Raw genomic sequence first — 25947 nt, 5'->3', positions numbered from 1 at the left:
ATTTATAACTGTTGATAGTTTTTGATGTTGTATCTGGACTATAATATGTTTGTTTGTGTCATGCCATCAATAAAAAACAGTTGAAATATAATGCATGTTAATGCAATCTGCAGTAATAGTTCCTGCGTGAGTTAATACCCATGCTGAAACCATTTCCATTTGAGCATTGCTCAGCCACTAAAACCTGCGTAAAACTGGGTTAAAACCACAGTAATGTCTGTGCACAACTTTCCATTCCCTTTTTTTTTTTTTAGCACTGCTTCCACAGAGTATCCCCATGCATTGAAAACATATAGCAAGAAATGTGCCCCCTTCCCCTCAGCCAAAGCCTACATAAAACTTGTATGGGGGGGGGGGGGGTGGAATTACGAAACAAAGCTGCCACCCACCGGCCTTCCTGCTCTTTAGTGCCCCGCAGCTCTTGATCGCTTTATTATAGCATCTTTAAGATTTCAGCAACAGCACTGCTGTGGTCCTGCCATGCCACTTCCAAGATATCTGCGGGCAGTGTTCCTGAGACTGTGGCTGTGTTATGCTTCAACCCACCTCCTTTCCAGTAGTCCTGCTGCACTGGCACTCCTTTGGTCATTCTCTTGCTATGTTCCAGCAGTGGCCCTGCAGCTTCTCGACAGGCAGTCCTGCCACTGCCTTTTGAGGGCTCCAGTCAACTTTATGCAACAGCCTTGTAGCAGCCAAAAAAAACACTGTTTGACCTCAAAAGAAGCAAGCTACTTGTTCCTGAGAAGGAGGAACAATCTAACATGGCTAATTCCCAGAAACTAACCCCTAGTTCTGTTCTCCATCTACACTTCTTCCCTTGGCTCTCTGATATCATCCCATGGTTTTCAATACCATCTCTATGCTGATGACTCCCAGATCTACCTCTCTACCCCCAAAATCTCAACCAGCATCCAGACCAATGTATCAGCCTGCCTATCTGATATTGCTGCCTGGATGTCTCAACGTCATCTGAAACTTAACATGGCCAAAACCGAGCTTCTCATCTTTTCCCCTAAACCCATCTCTCCTCTTCCCCCTCTCTCTCTCTATTTCTGTGGATGGCACTCTCATTCTCCCTATCTCATCAGCTCGTAACCTTGGGGTCATCTTAGACTCCTCTCTCTCCTTCTCTGCTCACATTCAGCAGATTGCCAAAACCTGTCGTTTCTTTCTCTATAACATCAGCAAAATCCGTCCCTTCCTCTCTGAACACTCTGTCAGAACCCTTATCCACACTCTTCTCACCTCTCGCCTAGACTATTGCAACCTGCTTCTCACCGGTCTCCCACTTAGCCATCTCTCTCCTCTTCAATCAGTCCAAAATTCTGCTCACATTAGCCCTCTCTTGAAGTCACTTCAATCCGTTTCCGCATTCAATTCAAACTTCTCTTACTGACATATAAGTGCATTCACTCTACCACTCCCCAGTACCTCTCCTCTCTTGTCTCTCCCTACGCCCCGCCTCGGGTACTCCGTTCTGTGGATAAATCTCTCTTGTCTGTCCTCTTCTCCTCTACTGCTAATTCCAGGCTCCATTCCTTTTATCTCGCTGCACCTCAGGCCGGAACAGACTTCCCGAGCCTCTACGTCTAGCCCCGTCTTTGGCCGTTTTCAAATCCAGACTAAAAGCCCACCTCTTTAATGTTGCTTTTGACTCCTAACCACTACTCACTTGCCCTGTCCCTTTATCCCCACCTCTCTTTAATTCCCTTACTTCTTAGTTGTCTGTCTGTCTGTATGTTTGTCTTATTTAGATTGTGAGCTCTTTGAGCAGGGACTGTCTTTTTCATGTTTGGTGTACAGCGTTGCATATGCCTTGTAGCGCTATAGAATTGATAAGTAGTAGTAGTAGAAACAGATCAATGAGGGCCTCTACTACTAAAGCTTATTCATGGATCTTCCTTGCTGCATCAGTCCAGATATCTCCTCTGCTGGAGACAGAGCAATACTGATCGGCGTATAAAGCGAAGATGAGCAGTTTTGTTCTGTCTCCATCTGCTGGGAGGAGGCCATAACCATTGGTATGAACTGATCTAGAATGAATTTTGGGGGGGGGGGGGGGGGGGGGTTTGGCTTTTATTAGGCCACCTTTCCAAATGATGTACAAGGCATTATTTGAATTCAGATACAAGAAATCCCTAAAAAGCTTACAATGTAATTGGTACCTGCATCAAACTGACTTGCCCTAGGTCACAAGAAATGTAAGTGGGGGGAGTGGAACCCTGAATCTCAGTCTACTGCTATGGCCACTTGGCTACTCTTCTTAAGTAACCCCCTTACTACACCATAAACAATTCTCATGTTATGTTTAAGACCCATACACTGTGAGAATGTCTCCCTGCTGTTGGGAGTATTCATTTTGGGCTGATGTCAACATATCCACTTCAGGTGTGGAAAACACACTGATAGCTTTGACTGATGCTATTAGAGCAAAATGAATGCTTCTGGTGACCGAACAAAATTTTCTCCATTATAAGTAGCTTGCAATACACTGTGGTTTAAAACATGGATGTCTGTTTAGTGCAATGGAAAAGAAGTGAGGACAGTTCAAAGAGGATGTCAGGAAGTCTTTAATATCAACAGCTAAAAACCGACCCGACACGGCCGTGTTTCGGCACAAAGGCCTGCATTAGGGGTCTATTGAATCTCTCATGTTGTGGCTGATAGCTTAACCAAGAGGGGTATAGCTGTGTAGCTTCCGTAGATTAAAAAAAAACTCTGTGGAAGAGGCACGTGATGTGATGAGAGAGTGAGACGTGTCTCCGCTCTGTCCGAGGCCCCAACACCCTAAAAGGTTAAATATAACCCAATAAACCTGGCGAAAACATCCAGCTGACGGATTGCAGTGAGGGAAGTCTATGGACAAGTTTTTGGAATCCCCAGCATGAGCGATGGCGAGCAGAGGAGCTAAAAAAGAGAAGGAGAAATCGAAGGCGGCAGAGGTACCCGCCGAAAAAGGGCCGACGCAGGCAGGGCCGGCGTTCTCTGTGGAACAGCTGACCCAGCTTACAGAAGCAGTAGCGAAAGCGCTGGACCCAAAGTTCGACAAATTATCCGGCCAGCTAGCACAATTCGAGACTTCACTCGCGGAGATTACACAGAGAACGGGAGAGCTGGAGAGGCAAGTGTCAGAGATGGAAGACACCTCTGCCCCGGCGGCACAGCAGCTCCAAAAGTTAACAGAGTCAATGGAGAAGTTGGTGGCAAAGGTGGATGACCTGGAAAACAGGTCACGAAGATCTAACCTGAGAATCATAGGTCTCCCGGAGACAGTGGGGGACCGAGTACTGATTGCAACGCTGGAGCGCTGGCTAACCTCAGAGTTCGCGCTGTCTGACTCGGCGGGGCCTCTCTGTCTGGAGAGAGCACACCGCGTGGGTCGGATTCAAAATGGCCGCCAGACCCCGTGAGCAGTGATCTTGAAAGTGCATAACTACATGCACAAGTCTGAAATCCTCAATGGCTACCGGCTGAAAAGAAACGAGACGAAATTTGAGGGCACCTTATTCGCATATTCCAGGACTACTCGGCGCAATTGCAAGAAAAAAGACAGCAGTTCAATCCCGTCTGTCAGCGCCTGGCGGAGCTAAAGGCGAAGTTTATGCTGCTGTATCCAGCGGTTTTGAAGATACGCCATGGTGGTAGATGGAGCTCCTTTGACTCTGTAACAGCAGCAAAAGACTATGTAGTAAAGATGGAGCAAGCGATGAACGTAGGAGAATCTGAACAATCAGGCACCTGAGTGCTGCAAGTGTGCATCCATTTGTAACTCGGAGAACCAGAGAGATCAGAACTGATTGGTTCTTGCAAGTATATGTGGGTTTAAACATGATTATATCGCTGTGTAAAGGGGTGGGGGTGGGGGGGGGCCTCATGCATGGTAGTGTCTCGTTAAATATGAAGAGGGGTAGTTTGTTAAGAGGGGTGGGTGGGGTCTCTTTGGGAATGCAGGGTAAAAAGAAAGTGAAGGGTACATCACGAGCCACTGGAGAAATAGGCCTCCTGGGGAGGAGGGCTGGGCTCACCGGGAGTATAAATATGTTAAAATCTCTGGGGGTCTTACTGGTTGGTTGCGGTGAATAAGGTGCCAATTCGGGTGATATCTTGGAATGTAGCGGGAATCTCCTCACCCATAAAACGTTCCCAGATATTAGCTCAATTAACCCATCATAAAGCCTCCATAGCATGTTTACAGGAAACAAAATTGACTGATTCGGAACATGAAAAATTGAATAATGGGTGGGGGAGTGTTATTATTCGTCATCAGGAGCTAAGCGCAGTGGAGTGGCCATTTTGCTTAAGAAGGGCTTACTATGCGAATCTAAGCTGATATTCAAAGATAGGGAAGGGAGAATAGTATTGATACAGCTGAGAGTGGGGGGAGTAAATTTTATTTATGCACGATATATGGGCCAAATGTGCATTCCCCCTCTTTCTTCCAATCCCTAATTAAGCTGGGGCTCCAACATTCAGACGCCCCGTGGGTGTGGGCGGGTGACTTTAATCAGACCATGAACCCCTCAATGGATAGGTCAGCGGGGAGGGGCGGAGAGAGGGGCCTGGGGGTCTTTTGCAGGGCACTAGGGCTGGTGGACCCATGGCGCTTATTTCATCCATCTACGATAGATTATACTCATCAGTCGAGGGTTCACCAGTCTTGGTCCCGGCTAGATTATATCCTGATGCAGCAGTCCTTTTTCTATGGAGTCACTCAAGCAGAGATCGGCCCTTTAGAAATCTCAGATCATGCATTGGTATGGACAGATTTTACGTTTACAACTCTAGGGGACTCTAGTTACTCATGGAGGTTCCCCTTTTTCTTGTATAACGTCAGGCGATTAGAGAGTATGTGCAGGAACAATGGAACCAGTATGTGGTGAACAACCAAGGTTCCTGTGATTCATCCATAGTCTTTTGGGAAGCCTCGAAGGCAGACATTCGGGGAGGGATAACAGCATATATGAATGCCAGGGTGAAGAGGCTCTCGGCAGGGATAATACGATTGGAGCAGGCCCTCAGATTAGCGAAAAAAAGATACATAGAGAAGCCCTCCCCAGAGACTCATAAGTACATAAGTAATGCCACACTGGGAAAAGACCAAGGGTCCATCGAGCCCAGCATCCTGTCCACGACAGCGGCCAATCCAGGCCAAGGGCACCTGGCAAGCTTCCCAAACTTACAAACATTCTATACATGTTATTCCTGGAATTGTGGATTTTTCCCCAAGTCCATTTAGTAGCGGTTTATGGACTTGTCCTTTAGGAAACCGTCCAACCCCTTTTTAAACTCTGCTAAGCTAACCGCCTTCACCACTTTCTCCGGCAACGAATTCCAGAGTTTAATTATACACTGGGTGAAGAAACTTTTTCTCCGATTTGTTTTAAATTTACTACACTGTAGTTTCATCGCATGCCCCCAGTCCTAGTATTTTTGGAAAGCGTGAACAGACGCTTCACATCCATCTGTTTCACTCCACTCATTATTTTATATACCTCTATCATGTCTCCCCTCAGCCGTCTCTTCTCCAAGCTGAATAGCCCTAGCCTCCTTAATCTTTCTTCATAGGGAAGTCGTCCCATCCCCGCTATCATTTTAGTCTCCCTTCGCTGCACCTTTTCCAATTCTACTATATCTTTCTTGAGATGCGGCGACCAGAATTGAACACAATACTCAAGGTGCGGTCGCACCATGGAGCGATACAACGGCATTATAACATCCTCACACCTGTTTTCCATACCTTTCCTAATAATACCCAACATTCTATTCACTTTCCTAGTCGCAGCAGCACACTGAGCAGAAGGTTTCAGCGTATTATCGACGACAACACCTTTCTTGGTCCGTAACTCCTAACGTGGAACCTTGCATAACGTAGCTATAATTCGGGTTCTTTTTTCCCACATGCATCACCTTGCACTTGCTCACATTAAACGTCATCTGCCATTTAGCCGTCCAGTCTCCCAGTCTCGTAAGGTCCTCTTGTAATTTTTCACAATCCTATCGCGATTTAACAACTTTGAATAACTTTGTGTCATCAGCAAATTTAATTACCTCGCTAGTTATTCCCATCTTTAAATCATTTATAAATATATTAAAAAGCAGCGGTCCTAGCATAGACCCCTGAGGAACCCCACTAACTACCCTTCTCCATTGTGAATACTGCCCATTTAACCCCACTCTCTGTTTCCTATCCTTCAACCAGTTTTTAATCCACAATAGGACATTTCCTCCTATCCCATGACCCTCCAATTTCCTCTGCAGCCTTTCAAGAGGTACCTTGTCAAACGCCTTTTGAAAATCCAGATACACAATATCAACCGGTTCCCCTTTGTCCACATGTTTGTTTACTCCTTCAAAGAATTGAAGTAAATTGGTCAGGCAAGATTTCCCCACACAAAAGCCGTGCTGACTCTGTCTCAGTAATCCATGTCCTCGGATGTGCTCTGTAATTTTGTTTTTAATAATAGCCTCTACCATTTTCCCCGGTCTATAATTTCCCGGATCTCCCCTGGAGCCTTTTTTAAAAATCGGCGTTACATTGGCCACCCTCCAATCTTCCGGTACCACGCTCACAAATGGGGATAGTGTGTCAAATGTCCGAGTGGCTGCGCACCTGGGAAACAGTGACCATCAAACGGTTTGTTTTGATGTAACGGCTCATGTGGATGGCGGCCACTCTAAACTCAAAGTCCTGGATTTCAAGCGAGCTGACTTTAACAAAATGGAAGAATACCTAAGGAAGGAGCTGATGGGCTGGGAGGACGTACGAGAAGTGGAAGGACAGTGGTCCAGGCTAAAAGAAGTAATAAACAGGGCCACAGACCTTTATGTAAGGAGGGTAAATAAAAGCAAGAGAAAATAAAGGCTAAAGAGTTAGCGTTCCAGAAATACAAAAAATCTCAAGTAGAGGAACACAGGGAGGAATACCGGATGAAACTGAAAGAAGCCAAGAGAGAGGTACGTCTGGCGAAGGCGCAAGCGGAAGAACAAATGGCTAGAAATGTACGGAGGGGAGACAAAAACTTCTTCAGGTATATTAGTGAAAGGAGAAAGACTAAAAAGGGGATTGTGAGACTAAAAGATACAGCAAAACGCTATGTAGAAAATGATGAAGAAAAAGCCGATTTGCTAAATAAATACTTTTGTTCTGTTTTTACTGAAGAAAATCCTGGGGAAGGACCGAGAGGGACTGGCAAAAGTACACCTGAAAACGAACTGGATAGAGCACCGTTCACGGAAGAGAGTGTCTATGAACAACTTGGAAAGCTAAAGGTGGATAAAGCCATGGGGCCGGACGGGATCCACCCCAGAATACTGAGGGAACTCAGAGAGGTTCTGGCGGGTCCTCTTAAAGATTTGTTTAATAAATCCTTGGAGACGGGAGAGGTTCCGAGGGATTGGAGAACGGCGGAGGTGGTCCCTCTTCACAAAAGTGGTGATAGGGAAGAAGCTGGAAACTACAGGCCGGTAAGCCTCACTTCGGTTATTGGAAAAGTAATGGAAGCCATGCTGAAGGAAAGGATAGTGAATTTCCTGGAAGCCAATAAGTTGCAAGATCCGAGACAACATGGTTTCACCAAAGGGAAGTCGTGCCAAACGAATCTCATTGAATTCTTTGACTGGGTGACGGGAGAATTAAATCAAGGACGTGCTATGGACGTCATCTACTTAGATTTCAGCAAGGCTTTTGACACAGTTCCCCACAGGAGGCTCTTGAATAAACTAGAAGGGCTGAAGGTAGGACCCGAAGTGGTGAACTGGATTAGGAACTGGTTGACGGGCAGACGCCAGAGGGTGGTAGTGAATGGAGTTCGCTCGGAGGAGGGAAAGGTGAGTAGTGGAGTGCCTCAGGGATCGGTGCTGGGGCCCATTCTGTTCAATATATTTGTGAGTGACATTGCAGAAGAGTTACAAGGTAAAGTTTGCCTTTTTGCGGATGACACCAAGATTTGCAACAGAGTGGACACCCCGGAGGGAGTGGAAAGCATGAAAAAAGATCTGAAGAAGCTGGAAGAATGGTCTAACGTTTGGCAATTAAAATTCAATGCGAAGAAATGCAAAGTGATGCACTTAGGGAGTAGAAATCCAAGGGAGGCGTATGTGTTAGGTGGGGAGAGCCTGATAGGCACGGACGGGGAGAGGGATCTTGGGGTGATAGTATCTGAGGACCTGAAGGCAATGAAACAGTGCGACAAGGCGGTGGCCGTAGCGAGAAGGTTGCTAGGCTGTATACAGAGAGGTGTGACCAGCAGAAAAAAGGAGGTTTTAATGCCCCTGTATAAGACGTTGGTGAGGCCCCACCTGGAGTATTGTGTTCAGTTTTGGAGGCCGTACCTTGCGAAGGATGTTAAAAAAATGGAAGCGGTACAAAGAAAAGCTACGAGGATGGTATGGGAGTTGCGTTCCAAGACGTATGAAGAGAGACTTGCTGACCTGAACATGTATACTCTGGAGGAAAGGAGGAACAGGGGTGATATGATACAGACGTTCAAATATTTGAAAGGTATTAATCCGCAAACGAATCTTTTCCGGAGATGGGAATGCAGTAGAACGAGAGGACATGAAATGAGATTGAAGGGGGGCAGACTCAGGAAAGATGTCAGGAAGTATTTCTTCACGGAGAGGGTGGTGAACGCTTGGAATGCCCTCCCGCGGGAGGTGGTGGAGATGAAAACGGTAACGGAATTCAAGCATGCGTGGGACAGGCATAAAGGAATCCTGTGCAGAAGGAATGGATCCACAGAAGCTTAGCTGAAATTGGGTGGCAGGGGGAAGAGGGGTTGGTGGTTGAGAGGCTAGGATGGGGGAGGGCAGATTTTTATACGGGGTCTGTGCCGGAGCCGGTGATGGGAGGCGGGACTGGTGGTTGGGAGGCGGGAAATACTGCTGCACAGATTTATACGGTCTGTGCCTGAAAAAGACAGGTACAAATCAAGGTAAGGTATACACATACTGTATGAGTTTATCGTGGGCAGACTAGATGGACCGTGCAGGTCTTCTTCTGCCGTCATCTACTATGTTACTATGTTACTATGTAAGGCTAAGTTGCATATCACTAGCAGTAGCTCCGCAAGCTCATTTTTCAGTTCTATCAGTACTCTAGGATGAATACCATCCGGTCCAGGAGATTTGCTACTCTTCAGTTTGCTGAACTGCCCCATTACGGCCTCCAGGTTTACCGTGAAGTCAGTAAGTTTTTCCGACTCGAGAGACATGGGCTGCCACGGGGGCGGCCTTAAATTCACTGATTCATGAACAGACCAAAAAGCGATTGCTGACGAGAGGCTTAAACTTCCAAAGATATGGGAACAAGCCAGGAAAGTTGTTAGCCCAAATGGCCCGTACACGCACTCAAAGGAAACTGATCACATCTATTACCTCGCCACAGGGGGCTCAGGTGCGAGACTCGAACGAGATAGCAAAGGCATTTTTCAATTATTTCTCTGAGGTGTATTGGGGGGGGGGGGGGGGGTTAGTACACAGACATGTCCGTTGACGACTATCTGGAGGACGCAGGCCTTCCCCGACTTCCGCAAGGAGGCAGGGAACGCCTTTCGGTACCATTGCGAGCATAAGAGATTCAGCGGGTCATCAAGTCCCTTCCTTTAGGCTCTGCACCAGGACCTGATGGGTTCTCGGCGGAATATTACAAAACGTTGCCGGAACATGCATGTGCAGCCTTAATAGAGTATTACGAAGCAACGGTGGAGAGGGGGTCTCTGTTGGCTCGTGAGAATGAGGCATTGATCACTCTCATTCCCAAGCCCGGAAAACCTAGTGATAGAGTAGACTCCTATCGACCCATCTCCCTAATTAACGTGGATCTAAAGATTCTGGCACGAGTGTTAGCAGAATGCCTGACACAATGAATGGACACGCTGATTGGACCACATCAAGTGGGATTTCTTAAAGGTAGACATTCCGTACTTAATGTAAGGAAAGTGCTCCTGTCAATAGCACACTGTAAAGACACGGAAGCAGACTTATTGCTGGTCAGCCTAGATGCCGAAAAGGCATTTGACAGGGTGAGGTGGGAATACTTGTTCCAAGTACTAAACTATGTAGGTATAGGGGGCTGGTTTGGGGAGGCAATAAAGGTGCTGTACACGAGCCCTACTGCGAGGATACTAGTAAACGAAATAAAATCATCGCCACTGGACATTCGGGTGGGAACGAGACAGGGGTGCCCCCTCTCCCCATTATTATTTTTGTTATATTTAGAGCCATTGCTTCGTACTATAGAGGTGGACCCGGATATTGCCGGAGTACAACTCTCACATCTGCCAGTAAAGGTATTGGCATACGCGGATTATATGTTCCTGCTGTTAACCCAGCCACAACAGTCTCTGAGCAGAGCACTTTCGGCCATACAAGAATTTGGTTATTACTCTGGGTTAGCGTTGAATCTTCAGAAATCTGTAGCTCTCCAAAATAATCCAGAGATAAGGGAAAATTGGGTGGGGCCCTTGGGGTTGCAGTGGGCGAAGGAGGAGGTGATATATCTAGGGGTGAGAATCCCAATAAAATTAAAATCGCTTTAAGCGAGTAACATGGCCTACCGGAAGGGACGTGTTATGAAGGCCTTAAGAGGATGGCAGGCCCTCCCTATTTCTTTGCTAGGGAGGATAGATAATATGGTGTTATTCCCAGTTTGGATCTACACATATCAAACAATCCCCTTGTTTCTGACCTTTAAGGATGAACGATGGTTGCATAAGCAATTAAATCAATTTTTATGGCAGGAGAAGAGAGCAAGGATGCCCATAGCTAAAGTAATGTGCACCAGAGATAAGGGAGGGGGGCTCGGTCTGTTGGATCTCCGGCTTTTCTCGGTGGTGAGTGGGATGCGCCATCTGTCAGATTGGTTCCGGGGTACCCAGTTCTTTTCCCACACGACCACCGAAACTCAATGGATAGGGCCCATGCATTTTGCTAGCTGGCTCCAGGCCCCGGTAGGCAGAACACAAAATTTAGGTGCAGTGTCGCCGGTTTTCCGGCCCTTGAGACAAACCTGGAGGTGGCATTGTAAATTCTTTCATCTGAGTAAGTCGGTATCTCCATTGCTGCCCATCAGGGGCAACCCGGAGTTCCCGGTGGGGGACACTTCTAAGACCTTCAGAGACTGGACTGATAGGGGGATGTTATATCTGAGTCAGGTGGTAGATAAACGAGGGGTTATGAAACGTTATCATGAACTGTCAGGAATTTCAACTGAAAGAACGAGACATATTTGCATACATACAATTAAGCCATTATGTGAACTCTTTACCCAGGGAGTCCCTAACGGGGGATTCTTGGGACTGCTGGAATGCTATGTTGGGACTGGATGAACAATTGCGGATTCCGTTGAAATATTTCCATGCTCATCTAAGAGAACATGTGAATCCTAATGACTTGGCCCAGGTGGCGCAGAAATGGAGTGCAGAATTGGGAAAGCAGATAACCCTGGAACAAATCCAATCCTGTCTTTCACGAACCTATCAAATGACAGTGAACATGTGCTGGTGGGAAATTCAGTACAAATTTGCCCGTAGACTGCACATTTCACCCCGGCGGGCATTCCACGCCACCCTGCGAAGCACAGATAATTGCCCTAAGTGTGGATGTGGAGACGCAAATCTGGGACATATGTTTTGGATGTGTCTGGACATACAAAATTTTTGGAATGTTATGGCAACTCATGTATCTGACATGTGGAAAGTCCGGTGGCAAGCTTCCCCAAAGCAACTGTTCGGTAACTTTGGTATAAAGGGGCAATCACGATCTGGTCTAGAAGCGTTTCTTCAAAGGGCAACCTTGATGGGGAAAAAGGTGATTCTCCTGCACTGGCTTGGCTCGGAGTGCCCGTCGGTGGGACAGTGGTGTTCTACTATGATTCACGTATGCTCATTGGAATGAAGAGGCATTACGGATTTGGCTTCTGTAAAGGGAGATCTGTTCTGCAAAATATGGGCTCCCTTTTGGGACATGTTAACTCCAGTGGCTCGGAGCAGGGTACTAAATTCCTGAAGAGGGGGGAGGGAATCTTTAAAAATATAAAAGTTGTTATTCTTTCATGTTATGCGGATTACGCTGTCTGTGAAATGAGAAATAATTGTTAAGCGCATGTACTGTTCTTTATTTTGAATGACTAAACAGGTTTATTAAAAAAAAAAAACCTCTATGCTGCAGAACGCCGTATCGGCAAAACTCATCTGTGACGTCAAAGAAGTCATTCCTGCAGCTGAAGCCCAAGGTTTTAATTGTGGGGGGGCGAATCTCTTCCTTAAATTTTAGGACAAATGTCTGGTGATGTATACTAATAAAAAGTATGCTTTTTTAGATCCTACTTTTCTTTTGAATAAACCTGTTTTGCAGGAACATATTATTCAGGGGTTCTTTTACTAAGCTGTAATAAAAACATGGCTTAGCGCACCCTTATATAGCTCTTTCCTAGTTGCTACATGATCTTAGCCAAAAGGTTGAGAAGCAATAGGTCTTTCCTAGTTGCTAAAGGCCTATTTTTACCATGGCAGTAAGAACCCCGATTTTTTTTTTTGCATTAATGGATATACACTGTGAGAGGGTAGGTGAAAGGGGATCCGGGAAGGCACGCAGAAGGGGGGTGCAGGCAGCCGGGGAACCCCAACGGGGCAGACTTCATGTGCACAACACCCACATTCAGAAAGCTGTGCTACCGGAGGCAGAGAGGTTGGCCGGGTTAAGGAAGAAGAGGAGGAACTACCAGTCCCAGAATCCCTCTCTTCCCCACCCAGCTGTGCAAGAGTTAGGGGAGGAGATAGAAGATTGGGAAATGGTCTCTGAGGAAGGTGATGAGGGCCAGCTGGAGAGGTTGAAGAGGAGGATAAAATGGAGGTTACTGAAGGACTAGGGGAGGAACAGATGGAGATTGGAGCTCTGGCTCAAACCCGAAAAGCTGCTGTAAGAGGGTGGCTAGCTGTGCCTTGGAGAGACTGGTGGAAGACCAGAGGAGAGAGACTGAGGCGCTGGGGGAGATCTCTACTAAAGAGGAAACAGGTGCAGCCCCTGGGAGAGAAAGAGGGCTGGGCACAATTGAAACCCCAGTCTGAACCAGGTGGGACCAAAGCTGTGTAGCTGTGCTGTAAGAAAGACTGTGTAAACTGTTTCATACTGAAAAGGTCTGGGCCTGCAACCTACCAAGCTATTGGGTTTTCTTTCTGATAATGTACTGTTCCCTAAAAGAAGTAATTTTGGCTAAAGTGAAGTTATATGGACTGTTTAAACCCTGAATGAGACTTTGGCAGCAAACCTTAACAACCTGGGAGTAAGGTGTTTTCCTTTTGTGTCTATGCTGAATGGAAGCAAGAAAATAAAGTTGTTTTTTTTATAAACGTTTTGCCTTGATTGAGCCTCTGTGGAAACAATAGAGAGAGGAGGAAGTCCTGCAAGCTCTCAGGGGGTCTAGCGCTGAGTTCCCAGAACAGGCCAAGGTGGTGTGGAGCGAGGCAACAGTCGGGTGAAGAAGGAAGCTAAGCAGGGTCGAGCCTGGCTGGGTTCTGGAAGGGGGACCCAGCTACAACACTAATGTTGACATTAGCATGTGATCATTTTTAAAAATTACCACAGGAGCACTTACTACCACCTATTTTGTAGGCAGTAAGGGCTCCTGCATTATCTGTGTGCTAACCAGTCAGCATGCAGTAATGTGAATGCGCTAACTGGTTAGCCCACTTTACGCCCCTGACATGCCTCCACAGAAAAAAAAAAAGGGAAACATTTTTTAGTGCATGCACATTACAAAACTACCAAGTGATAGTGTAGCACATTCTACGGTACTCCATTTTTTCCTGCATTAGGCACGCGTTAGCGCCTAACACAGCTCAGTAAAAGGCTTCCTTAGCTTGTAGGTTGAGAGAAGTAATTATATGCACACATTATATGAGTTTTTACACACTGCACATACCCCTTGCACACTGTGGGGCCCTTTTACAATGGGCTTGCTGCGTGCCATTGGGGTTGTCACACGCAAATTCATAACTACTGCCGGGCTACCACAGGAGTCTGGCGGTAGTCTCCACCCCTAGTGCACGCCATTTCTGGTGCTACAAAAATGGTGCTACCTGATTACCGCTGTGTAAGCCCTGGCACTACAAAAATATTTTGTACTTTTATAGTGCCAGGGCTTACACAGCGGTAATCAGGTAGCGCCGTGTGCTGCCCAGTTACTGCTGAGTTAGCAAAGGAGCCCTTACCGTCACCTAAACAGGTGGTGGTAAGGGCTCCCCCCAGAAATGGCCATGCACCAATCCCTGTGATTAGCGAAGGGTCATTTCCTTAAAAAAAAAAAAATAGCCTTTTTTCCACTGTGGTAAAAGGGGGCATCAGCGCACGTCAAAAACACACACCAACACTACTGCAGGCCCCCTTTTACCACACCTTGATAAAAGGGACCACATATGCGTGAGCACACTATACCAGTGTATTTTTATTATTTATTTGCTGCATTTGTACCCCACATTTTCCCACCTATTTGCAGGCTCAATGTGGCTTACATTATGTTGCAAAAGGTATAATCATAAACAGAGTAAGAGGTTTGGTCTAATTTAACATATTACTGTGTAAGAAATTAGGTAGGTAGGTCTGTAGAATGATTTACATAACACAAAATAAAAACAGGTAAGATATAATGACCAATACTGATAATGTGATTAACATAATCAATTTAGAGGGATCAGTATTAGTTGGTTTAGATACAGAATGGAATCAAGTCATTAAGGAGGATTTTTATTATAAGTCTCTTCGAACAAGCGACACGCTAATTGCAAAATTAGTGCATTAGTTTTTAAAGCCTTTTCTTTTTAGTTTTTTTGCAGGGTTCATGTGCTAATAATGCCTAAGAAGAAAAGCCCTTAAAAACAAATGTGATAATTTTGCAATTAGAAATCTTTAGAAAACTAAACTAGTGTAACGTTATATGCATGTGGATTATACAAGTTTATTTTTACACAAGCACACAATTTGCACGTTATTCGTGTAAAAATACGGTATATTAAATTGATGTTTTCTGCCTGTAATGCTTTGGTAATGTTCTTGTAATATGCTGATCTGTATGGCTTAACTCTTGGTTTCCTAGTTGTGGGCTAAAGATAACTAAATATGTTTTTGTGTATCTTTTTATTTCTTATGCCTTGGGTTTTGTTTTTTTTGCATGTATGATATAGATATATATTTTTTTAAAGACAAAAAACAAAAGCAGTAACATCACTTGATGTTGAGGCCTGATAAGGAATTGCTTTTCACCTACCATCACTTCTCATCTGCCGCTGGAATAAAGATTCTGAACAATACAGTTTAGCAATATTTTCACCAATTTGCACTGCTGTGCATTTCCACAGAGATTAGATGACAGAGTCAGGGTAAGGTAACAAAGCTATGCAGTATGGATCAGAGCTCTACTCACAAGCAATATTGTGCATTATGTTCCCTGATCTTAGAATACTACTTAATTAAAGAACCAAAAAAGAGCTTACCCTTCGGTCAGCTGCTACCAGTCTAAATTCCTGTACCGCTTTGCCAAATAATGATCTTTGTGACTTTCGAAAAAGATGGATTGTACCCTAAAAAAATACACACAAACAATTAAACATGTGTTAGTTTCTTGGTTGTTCAAAGTTTATTTTGGGGAGGACTACCCAAATGAGCCCTGGGAAAACAAAATATTTATGAAGTCCTTATTATTTTCCTAGCTGAGGCTTAGACATTTTGGGGATAATTCTCTAAACCTATTTTTAGGTGTCAAAAAGGCACCTATTTGAAGCCTATTCTGTAGAGGAAAATAGGTGCTACTTTGCTTTATAGAATCCTAGCATAGAAGAACAAAATACATGTGTATATTTTAGACATAAACACTTAGACCAGTCATCAAGATGGTGTAAAGGTTGTGCCTTCATTTCCAAAATAGGCATAAATTATACTATTCTATAATTTAAGTCACTATTAAAGAACCCATGACTTGCAATTGGCTTGTGGATATCATATTATATGTCTGAAGCCACCTTCTTACCAACACGTCGGTGTTAACATTACTTGTTTTAATCAATTTTTTTTGCTTTACGGGGGAGGTGGGGGTTGGCATGTCTAAGTTTATTCATTATATATTTATTTTATTGTACATCACTGATATGCTAATGGGCTAAGCAGTATATCAAATCTCTTAATAAACAAACATATGAATTTACACACAACTGTCCCCCCCCCACACACAAACACACTCTGCTCATGTGTACGCCCACCCTCAAGCTACAAGCCATTGCATTTAGGCACTAGTTTACAGAATAGCACTTACCCGAATTACTGTGCACATGTGTGTATATGCTGATATTCTGGTCATTGGCATGAATTCTTGGCACTTAAATATAGACCCACTGTTACAAAATCACCCTCCACATATTCATAGCTGCTGCTCATCATCTCCCGCTGTTAAAATATACAGTTGCGACTGTGATAGATACGTATCAGGGCATCTTCACAGTAGTTTTACATCCTCTGTCTATGAGTTCCAAGACTTCATTCAGATCGGGTCCTGCCTTTACAGTGGGTACCTTACAAGTATATGTCTTTATTCTAGTCAAGGGCACTTCTTAGTGCTTCCGACAGTAAAAGATGTAGAACAGGCGTGACAGCAGAAATTATGGCAGAGTCACACTTTTTTGGTGGCAGTTCTCCATTTGTGGACAAAAATATATATAAGAATAAAATGATAAATTTGCCATATGTTGTATGTTTTTATTTTGAAACTGGAGTCATTACATTTATACCGAAGCTGATTACACAGACCTGGTTGTTTTACATGGTTCTTTTAACATACACTGCTTTGGACAATTATTTTGGGAAGCAGTTTATATAAATAAATAAAATCTATCAGCAGCAACAGGGGTTGAATTTAGTGGTGGTCCATGGCCAACATTTTCCTGGCTGAAACACTTATTAGCAAGTGTGCTGATTCAGTTGCCCTGTAGTCCTTACAGATCACACACTGCTGACTGCTTCTTTTCATACAGCTGAGCACTTAAATGTGCCTTTAGCAGCTATTGAACTGTCACAGAAGTAAGCTTGAACCACTTAATACTGAGAAAAGCTTATTTGCCAAAACATGGCCTGTGTTGAGTCCGCTGACTACTTTTGACCTTGTTTGTAACCCAATAAAGACTTTTGCTACCATCATCCTGGTCTAATTGAGTGGTCATTTCCACCTGTCTTTTGTTCCCTGTGGTTTCAACATGGGAGTGTGTTGGTTTTTCTTTGTTTCTGCTGTACATTGCCTTGGTTCCATTTACAGATAAACAAAGAAAATGATAGCAGGTAAACACCATATGGCGTATCCTGTCTGTCCATCCACACCATCTACTATCCTTTCCTCTCTCAGAGATCCTATGCGCCTGTTGCTATCTCTTCTACCTTAGAGGAAGACAACATTGCAAACAGATGGAAAAATCAATATAACAAGGCCCATTTGAAGCTTTCCATACATAGTTCATAATATATTCTGGAATACAAAACAGCACAATCAATCATTCAGAAAACCAACATATCCCTTCATATTTCTACTCAGGCACTCATGAACTTTCATAGCACACAGAATATTCACAAGCACTTATATATTTAGTGGCTGTCACCAAAGGCCCTGTTTACTAAGCCACACTATAGGCGAGCTAGCGTTTTTAATGTGTGCTAAGACTAGAGACACCCATAGGAATATATGGGTGTCTCTAGTGTTTAGCTCACGCTAAAAACACTAGCGCACCTTAATAAACAAGGCCCTAAATGTAGTCGTGCCCTATCAGTAAATCTTCAGTGACGCTAAGAAATTCCCAAAGCCAGAGGGTAATTTGTAGGCACTATGGTGACCTGGCACCTGGGATTTGTCAAGCCCTGGCTCAAGGTGAGTTACATTTTTGAGTACAGTTTGCAGATCCCTACTAGGTCATTCCTTGCCAAGTGGTCTAAATCTTCCCACCATTATGTCTCCAATTTTGTTCAAATTTTATCTGTTGCGCGAGTCAGGTGTTAACAAAGTTTCCCAAAATTTGAGGTCTCTAACTGCAATAGTTGCAGATCTAGACCCCCTTTTCTGAAAGGTTGTCAGTCCATGAGCGCGCGACATTTACCAAAATGCCATTTTTGGGGTCTAATAAAATCCAAAACACATTTATAAGAATGGCTAAAAAAATTCAAATCCTGTAGAGTTTTTGATGCTAATTCCGATGAAATACATTTTAACATTATGGATGCAAAATCCAGTCAAACAAGTTGACTCAAAGTGTGCATCAAAATTGGTTGCGACTCATCGGAACATATTTGGACCAATATTCAGACCACAACAACTTCCATGCAAACAAAGATACGGACTTGAAATTTTGAACAAGCATTATGCTTGTGCTGGACATAATACTGCCAGATTTGCAACTAAAGCATCTATAACCGCCCTGCAGGGTCTCTTCAAAGTTGGCACTGACAGCGCTAATGGTAAAATGTACCAAAGTTCAAAGCCAATTATTAAAAAAGAGTCTGCCTGAATCAGCTTGTGAACAGTATCATCTGAAAGAGAAATTGTGCTCTACAACACTGATATGTTTTTGTTTTGCAATGCCACCATTAAGTAGCCATTCTCCAAGCAAGTGGCCGAGAAATAAAGGCCACAGAGTTGGCATTCCTGAAATATACAAAAACTCAAGAAGAGGAACACGGAGAGGAATACCGGATGAAACTGAAAGAAGCCAAGAGAGAGATACGTCTGGCGAAAGCGGAAGAAAAAATGGGTAGAAATGTAAGGAGGGGTGACAAAACTTTCTTCAGGTATATTAGTGAAAGGAGGAAGACTAAAAAGAGGATTGATTGTGAGACTGAAAGATGATGCGAACCGCTATGTAGATAATTTTCACAGAAGAAAATCCTGGAGAAGGACCGCGATTGACTGGCAAAAGTACAAATAAGAATGGAGTGGATATAGCACCGTTCACAGAAAAGTGTGTATGAACAACTTGAAAAGCTAAAAGGTGGACAAAGTCATGGGACCGGACGGGATCCACCCCAGGATATTGAAGGAGCTCAGAGAGGTTCTGGCGGGTCCTCTTAAAGATTTGTTTAATAAATCCTTGGAGACGGGATAGCTTCAGTGGGATTGGAGAACGGCGGATGTGGTCCCTCTTCACAAAAGTGGTGATAGGGAAGAAGCTGGAAACTACAGGCCGGTAAGCCTCACTTCGATTATTGGAAAAGTAATGGAAGCGATGCTGAAGGAAAGGATAGTAAATTTCCTGGAAGCCAATAAGTTGCAAGATCCGAGACAACATGGTTTCACCAAGGGTAAATCTTGCCAAACGAATCTCATTGAATTCTTTGACTGGGTGACCGGAGAATTGAATCAGGGACGTGCTATAGACGTAATCTAATTAGATTTCAGCAAAGCTTTTGACACGGTTCCCCACAGGAGGCTCTTGAATAAACTAGACGGGCTGAAGATAGGACCCGAAGTGGTGAACTGGATTAGGAACTGGTTGACGGACAGACGCCAGAGGGTGGTGGTAAATGGAATTTGATCGGATGAGGGAAAGGTGAGCAGTGGAGTGCCTCAGGGATCGGTGCTAGGGCCGATTCTGTTCAATATATTTGTGAGTGACATTGCCAAAGGGTTAGAAGGTAATGTTTGCCTTTTTGTGGATGATACTAAGATTTGTAACAGAGTGGACACCCGGGAGGGTGGAAAACAAAAAAAAGGATCTGCAGAAGCTAGAAGAATGGTCTAAGGTTTTGCAATTAAAATTCAATGCGAAGAAATGCAAAGTGATGCACTTAGGGAATAGAAATCCAACGGAGATGTATGTGTTAGGAGGTGAGAGTCTGATATGTACAGAAGGGGAGAGGGATCTTGAGGTGATAGTATCTGAGGATCTGAAGGCGACGAAACAGTGCGACAAGGCGGTGGCCGTAGCTAGAAGGTTGCTAGGCTGTATAGAGAGAGGTGTGACCAGCAGAAGAAAGGAGGTGTTGATGCCCCTGTATAAGTCGTTGGTGAGGTCCCGCCTGGAGTATTGTGTTCAGTTTTGGAGGCTGTATTTTGCTAAGGATGTAAAAAGAATTGAAGCGGTGCAAAGAAAAGCTACAAGAATGGTATGGGATTTGCTTTACAAGAGATATGCAGAGAGACTTGCTGACCTGAACATGTATACACTGGAGGAAAGGAGAACAGCGGTAGAACTAGAGGACATGAAATGAGATTGAAGGGGGGCAGACTCAAGAAAAATGTCAGGAACCATTTTTTCACGGAGAGAGTGGTGGATACTTAGAATGCTCTCCCGCAGGAGGTGGTGGAGATGAAAACGGTAACAGAATTCAAAAATGCGTGGGATAAACATAAAGGAATCCTGTTCAGAAGGAATGGATCCTCAGAAGCTTAGCAGAGATTGGGTGGCAGAGCCAATGGGGGGAGGCGGGGATAGTGCTGGGCAGACTTCTACGGTCTGTGCCCTGAAAATGGCAGATACTTTTTTGTGTTACCTGAACTTGATTTGTAACACATATTAGTTTATCTTGTTGGGCAGACTGGATGGACCCTGCAGGTCTTTCTCTACTGTCATCTACTATGTTACTAAACAGCTTATTTTTGAAAGTGATCGCCGGCCATTTCCCAACATAAATCGGGAGATGGCCGGCTATTTCTTAAAAGCGGCGAAATCGGTATAATCGAAAGCGGCATTTTTGACAGCATCGCCGGCGAAAGTTCAAGGGGGCGTGTCGGTAGCTTAGCGAAGGCGGGACATGGGCGGGCATGGGCGTGGCTACCAGATGGCCGGCTTTCGCCGATAATGGAACAAAAAAAAGTGGCGTTAAGCAGTACTTGGCCGGGTTTACTTGGTCCTTTTAGTTTCACGACCAAGCCTCAAAAAGGTGCCCCAACTGACCAGATGACCACCGGAAGGAATCGGGGATGACCTCCCCGCACTTCCCCAGTGGTCACCAACCCCCTCGCACACTAAAAAAATAAAAATAAAAACCTTTTTTGCCAGCCTCAAATGCCGTACCCACTCTGTGACAGCAGAATGTGTTCTATCCTTTGACAGCCTTTCCCTGGTTGTGATGTGGCTCTTGGGTGAGTGCGACACCTTTTCTGTTAGGTGCACTGCAGAGTCACATCAGCAATGCATTGTGGTGGGTGTAGGGTACTGGGCTCTACTCCCATGCTGCTTTTCCCCCCTGCTAACTGGGTCAGTGTGCCCTGTTTTGTTTCCGGTAGTCCATGAGGTAGTGGCTATTTTTGTAAGCCAGTTTTAGATCCCTTTCATGTGTTACCCACGTTAGAGAACTTAGTTATTACCTTGAATGTGGCTGAAAGAGGGCATTGTACACCATTCTGCCAGCTTTGACCTACTGCTAATCTCAGTACCAGGGAGACTCTTTGCCAGTGGGGCACAACCTCTGATCTGCAGTTAACTGTGAGTAAACGTGCTTATTCAAATAAAAGACTCTTTCAAAGAGATTAGTCTTCATGTGTCAACTGGTGTGCCAAGATTATACAGCAGTAACAAGTCCTAGAGGCCTGCGTATATGCCGGTCCCTGGAGCACTTTTAGTGGGTACTGCAGTGCACTAAGGCAGGCAGATCCAGGCCCACCCCCACCTGTAACACTTGTGCTGGTAATGGGAGCCCTCCAAAACCCACTGTACCCACATGTAGTTGCCCCCTTCACCCCTAAGAGCTAGGGTAGTGTTGTACATTTGTGGGTAGTGGGGTTTTTTTTTTGGGGGGGGGGGGGTTGGGGGGCTCAGCACCCAAAGCAAGGGAGCTATGCATGTGGGAGCCTTTTCTGAAGTCCACCGCACTGGCCCCTAGAGTGCCCAGTTGGTGTCCTGGCATGTGAGGGGGACCAGTGCACTACAAATGCTGACTCCTCCCATGACCAAATGCTTTGGATGTCTCCGGGTTGGAGATCGCCAGCATTTTTTTCCATTATCGCTGAAAAACAAAACCGGCGATCTCAACCCCGGCGAACTCTGGCATTTGGCCAGGCTAAACCGTATTATCGAAAAAAAAAGATGGCCAGCCATCTTTTTCAATAATACGGTTCCGGCCAGCTGTAGCACCACCGGCAATCTATTTCGCCGGCGACGATCGATTATGCCCCTCCACGTTACCTCTCAAGCTTAAAATTTGGGAGCTCTTATATTTGAAGATAAATAGCCTTGGCTATAAAATCCCTTGCTACGAATACTCGGTCCTGACAGATACACTGCAGTTCTATCATGTTTTTTTCTAAAAATATTACTCCAAAACATTGTTCTCTATATCGTTATCTCTGGGAACATTCTACAGATCAGGGCTGTTTTGCTGAAGCTCAAAGTTGTGGTTTTATCTAAAACTGGAATAGATCATACAAAAGTGCAAAACTATCATTCTATTTCATTATTACATTTAGACTGAAAAGATAATGGCAAAAGTATTGCATATTTGATACATACAAATCAAGCTGGATTCATGAAAGGCAAATATATTGGGGATAATGCAATAACTTTTCATGATCTACTTAACCACATCAAGGGCCTTGATGAACCTGCTTGTGCTATCTCACATAGGAGGTCTTTTACTAAGTAACAGTGGCGTTTTTAGCTTGCGGTAGAAATCAACTGATATTTAACGTATTTATAAATGATATGGAAATTGGGACGACGAGTGAGGTGAATAAATTTGCAGATGAAACAAAACTATTCAAGGTTGTTAAAACATGAGCGGACTGTGAAATATTGCAGGAAGACCTTAGGAAATTGGAAGACCGGGCATCCAAATGGCAGAGGAAATTTAAGGTGGTGCACATTGGAAAGAATAATCAGAATCATAGTTATCTGATGCTTTACTGACTCCGTGATTGAAAGAGTGCGTCTTTCCATTAAAGTATTTCTCTACCTGTTTTTTTGTAAAGACCCCTGACACAGGCGCTGTGCGCCGAAACACAGACTGTGTCGGGTCCACCCAAAGATTGTTTAACCAACGCATATGATTAAAGGTCTTATGTCCCTTTTTTGAAGGCTCCTGGCACTTTTTCTTTTGCTATTTGGACTTTCGTTTGTACTTTGTTCCCTCTCTCTGCTATACAACAGATTGATGGGAACATTGGACACTAAAGGGTTAAGGTTTGTGAACTTTCCAAGGGTTCCTTATGAACTACCAAGAGATACTTTAAAAAAAATATTTTAGGACTATTTTGAGCATTCCACAAGAAGCTTTTCCACCAGTAGCTAAATGCTACTTTCTGACATTTAGAACTCATCAGGAAAAGGAGCAACAACTAGTGGAGGCTCTTGGATTAGACCTGGACGTTACGACTATTCTAGAAACAACGTTGGAAGATGTATCAGACAGAGCTACCTGTTGGAACTACCGAGGCAATGTAACTGGTAGAGGTAGTATATAGTTGAGTTTAGTGCTTGTACTGTTTAATGAGACAGGTATTTTTCAGAAAATGTGTTTTGTTTTATTTTTGTTGACTCCTCTTATAGCCTTACCACTTGGATATCTCCATTTTTTGTGTGCTAAAATACAATGCAAATTGTCTGTTGCCTATATATGTGCTATTTTTTTATGGAAGGAGTTTTTTTTCCCTATGTTTGTATTCTAATTACTATTCAAATGTTGAGTTTGATGTAATTTTGAAATTGTAGTAAAAAAAAAAATTAAAAATAAAAAAACAGTAGCATAGTCAGTTTGAGTTCACCCGCCTCCCCCAAACTGAGGTGCTGGCAGAAGTCCAAGCCTCACCAGCAGAAGCCCTACTCTGTGAAAAGCTAGGGAGGTCTAGCAGTTGGCAGCGCTTTTCCTGGGCTGTTGACGTGCTGGCAACTCCCCTCACACATGCTCGTTTTTTGGGAAACTTGAGTATGGATGAGGGAGGCCCACCCCGCATGAATGCTCAAAAACAGAGCATGCACGGGGGGGGGGGGGGGGGGGGAGGCAGTTGAGCAGCTAGAGATGGGCCTAGGTGGGCACAAGCCCACCCACCTGCCATACTGCTCTCTTCCCTCCTTCTCCTCTGCGGTGTCGCGGCATCTGCACTCTGGTCTCTGAACCCCTTACCTCCCCAGTGTCAGGACAGGCGTCCTCGGTGCCTGCAGTGATTCATGGTACAGGTGTCCTTGGCACCTGCAGCGATTCATTCTTGCTGCTTGCGCTGGCCCCACAGGCTTCCATCTGCTGCGTTCCGCCAGACAGGAAACGGGCAATGACGTCAGCAAGGGCAGGACATGACAGATGGAAACCTGCAGGGCAGGCGCAAGCAGCAAGAATGAATTGCTGCAGGTGCTGAGGACGCCTGGAGTACCAACATCAAGCAGAGACGGAGTTCAGAGACAGGAGAGCAGATGTTGGGATGCCACAGAGGAGCGGGAGAAGATGTGGGGTAGGTGGAAAAAACCCCTCTTATGTTTTTAAAGAATATCTCCAGGAAGATATGTGTGGCGGGGGAGGAGGGGGCACTTTAAAGTGGAAGGGCCCATCCAAAATACCAAGTCTGGCTACGCCTTGGGGGGGGGGGGGGGGACACCTAAGCATGGGAAGGCAAGTGGCCAGTGCATTAGCATCCCAGGAGAAGCACAGCTAACTGCCAGGCTTCAGATAGAGGAGGGCTTCTGCTGGTGGGGCTTGTGCCCTTCTCCCCCCCCCCCCCCCAAAAAAAAAAAAATTGTTTTTTCTAAATATTGAACGATATGTTCCATTTGGTCTCCACTGTTACTATGTTTCAATATTGATTATATTGTTCTTATATTTGCAAATTCAATAAAATTAGGTGAACTAAAAAAATAAAGATAGAAAAACAACATAAAGAGGCACATGCACATATTGCTGTAACAGTACACACGGCTGGGAAAGAGACTCGTCTCTTAGCACAGCAAGAACAAACTTTCCAGCCTATACGAGACAAAAAGGCAGGCACAAAAAGAACATGAGGAATCCTCAGCCCTCGTCCATGCATCCCTCATTGTCTGACAGCTCTACCTGGCTTTCGGGAACAGGAATCCGCAGCATCTTCCAAACCGGCGCCCACCTCCCGGGGGCAGACCCAAACCTACTTCCGGCTTCCTCATTACTCTGTGACGAACAGCTTAGACGGACTCTCGGGGTCAACCAATCAGAAGCCTTAACCACGACCCGACAGGAAAACAAACCAGAGAGAGAAAAGAAGATCCGGGACGTTCTGCGCTGCAGGTTGCAGCCCAATCTACTGCCAAGGACTATACGTGGAAAGCAAGGGAAAAAGGCACTGCCAGCGAGACAATTGTTGGCTAGAAAGGCCACAGCCTTCTGGTCTGCGCTGCCCAAGGTGGCTCTAGCGCCACCTGCCGCTTGAAAGAGACAATGAAATTTACATTGTCGACAGCAAAGGCACGCCACTGCCCCTTAAAGGATGCACTATTGCAGCTGAGTTTGCCAGATGTGTTCATTTGTGCGATTTGCTGCAGCTGCAAGTTTTTAGAGCATAAGTACATAAGTACATAAGTAGTGCCATACTGGGAAAGACCAAAGGTCCATCTAGCCCAGCATCCTGTCACCGACAGTGGCCAATCCAGGTCAAGGGCACCTGGCACGCTCCCCAAACGTAAAAACATTCCAGACAAGTTATACCTAAAAATGAGGAATTTTTCCAGTCCATTTAATAGCGGTCTATGGACTTGTCCTTTAGGAATCTATCTAACCCCTTTTTAAACTCCGTCAAGCTAACCGCCCATACCACGTTCTCTGGCAACGAATTCCAGAGTCTAATTACACGTTGGGTGAAGAAAAATTTTCTCCGATTCGTTTTAAATTTACCACACTGTAGCTTCAACTCATGCCCTCTAGTCCTAGTATTTTTGGATAGCGTGAACAGTCGCTTCACATCCACCCGATCCATTCCACTCATTATTTTATACACTTCTATCATATCTCCCCTCAGCCGTCTCTTCT

General features: G+C 44.8%; 1 protein-coding gene across 1 annotated transcript in view; it reads right to left on the bottom strand.

Moving 5' to 3' along the window:
- SLC30A6 (solute carrier family 30 member 6) overlaps positions 1 to 25260 on the bottom strand; it is a 132224-nt gene extending 106964 nt beyond the window's left edge. Inside the window, exons 1-2 of the mRNA XM_030198110.1 lie at positions 25000 to 25260; positions 15489 to 15575 (exon numbers count right to left, since the gene is read on the bottom strand). Coding sequence (XP_030053970.1) covers positions 15489 to 15575; positions 25000 to 25029 — 117 coding nt within the window. The 5' untranslated portion in view covers positions 25030 to 25260. The remainder of the gene's footprint in view (positions 1 to 15488; positions 15576 to 24999) is intronic.
- Positions 25261 to 25947: the final 687 nt, after the last annotated feature.

This window comes from Microcaecilia unicolor, chromosome 3 (assembly GCF_901765095.1).
Source record: "Microcaecilia unicolor chromosome 3, aMicUni1.1, whole genome shotgun sequence".
Taxonomy (NCBI): Eukaryota; Metazoa; Chordata; class Amphibia; order Gymnophiona; family Siphonopidae; genus Microcaecilia; species Microcaecilia unicolor.
This window is presented reverse-complemented; position numbering and strand designations above follow the sequence as displayed.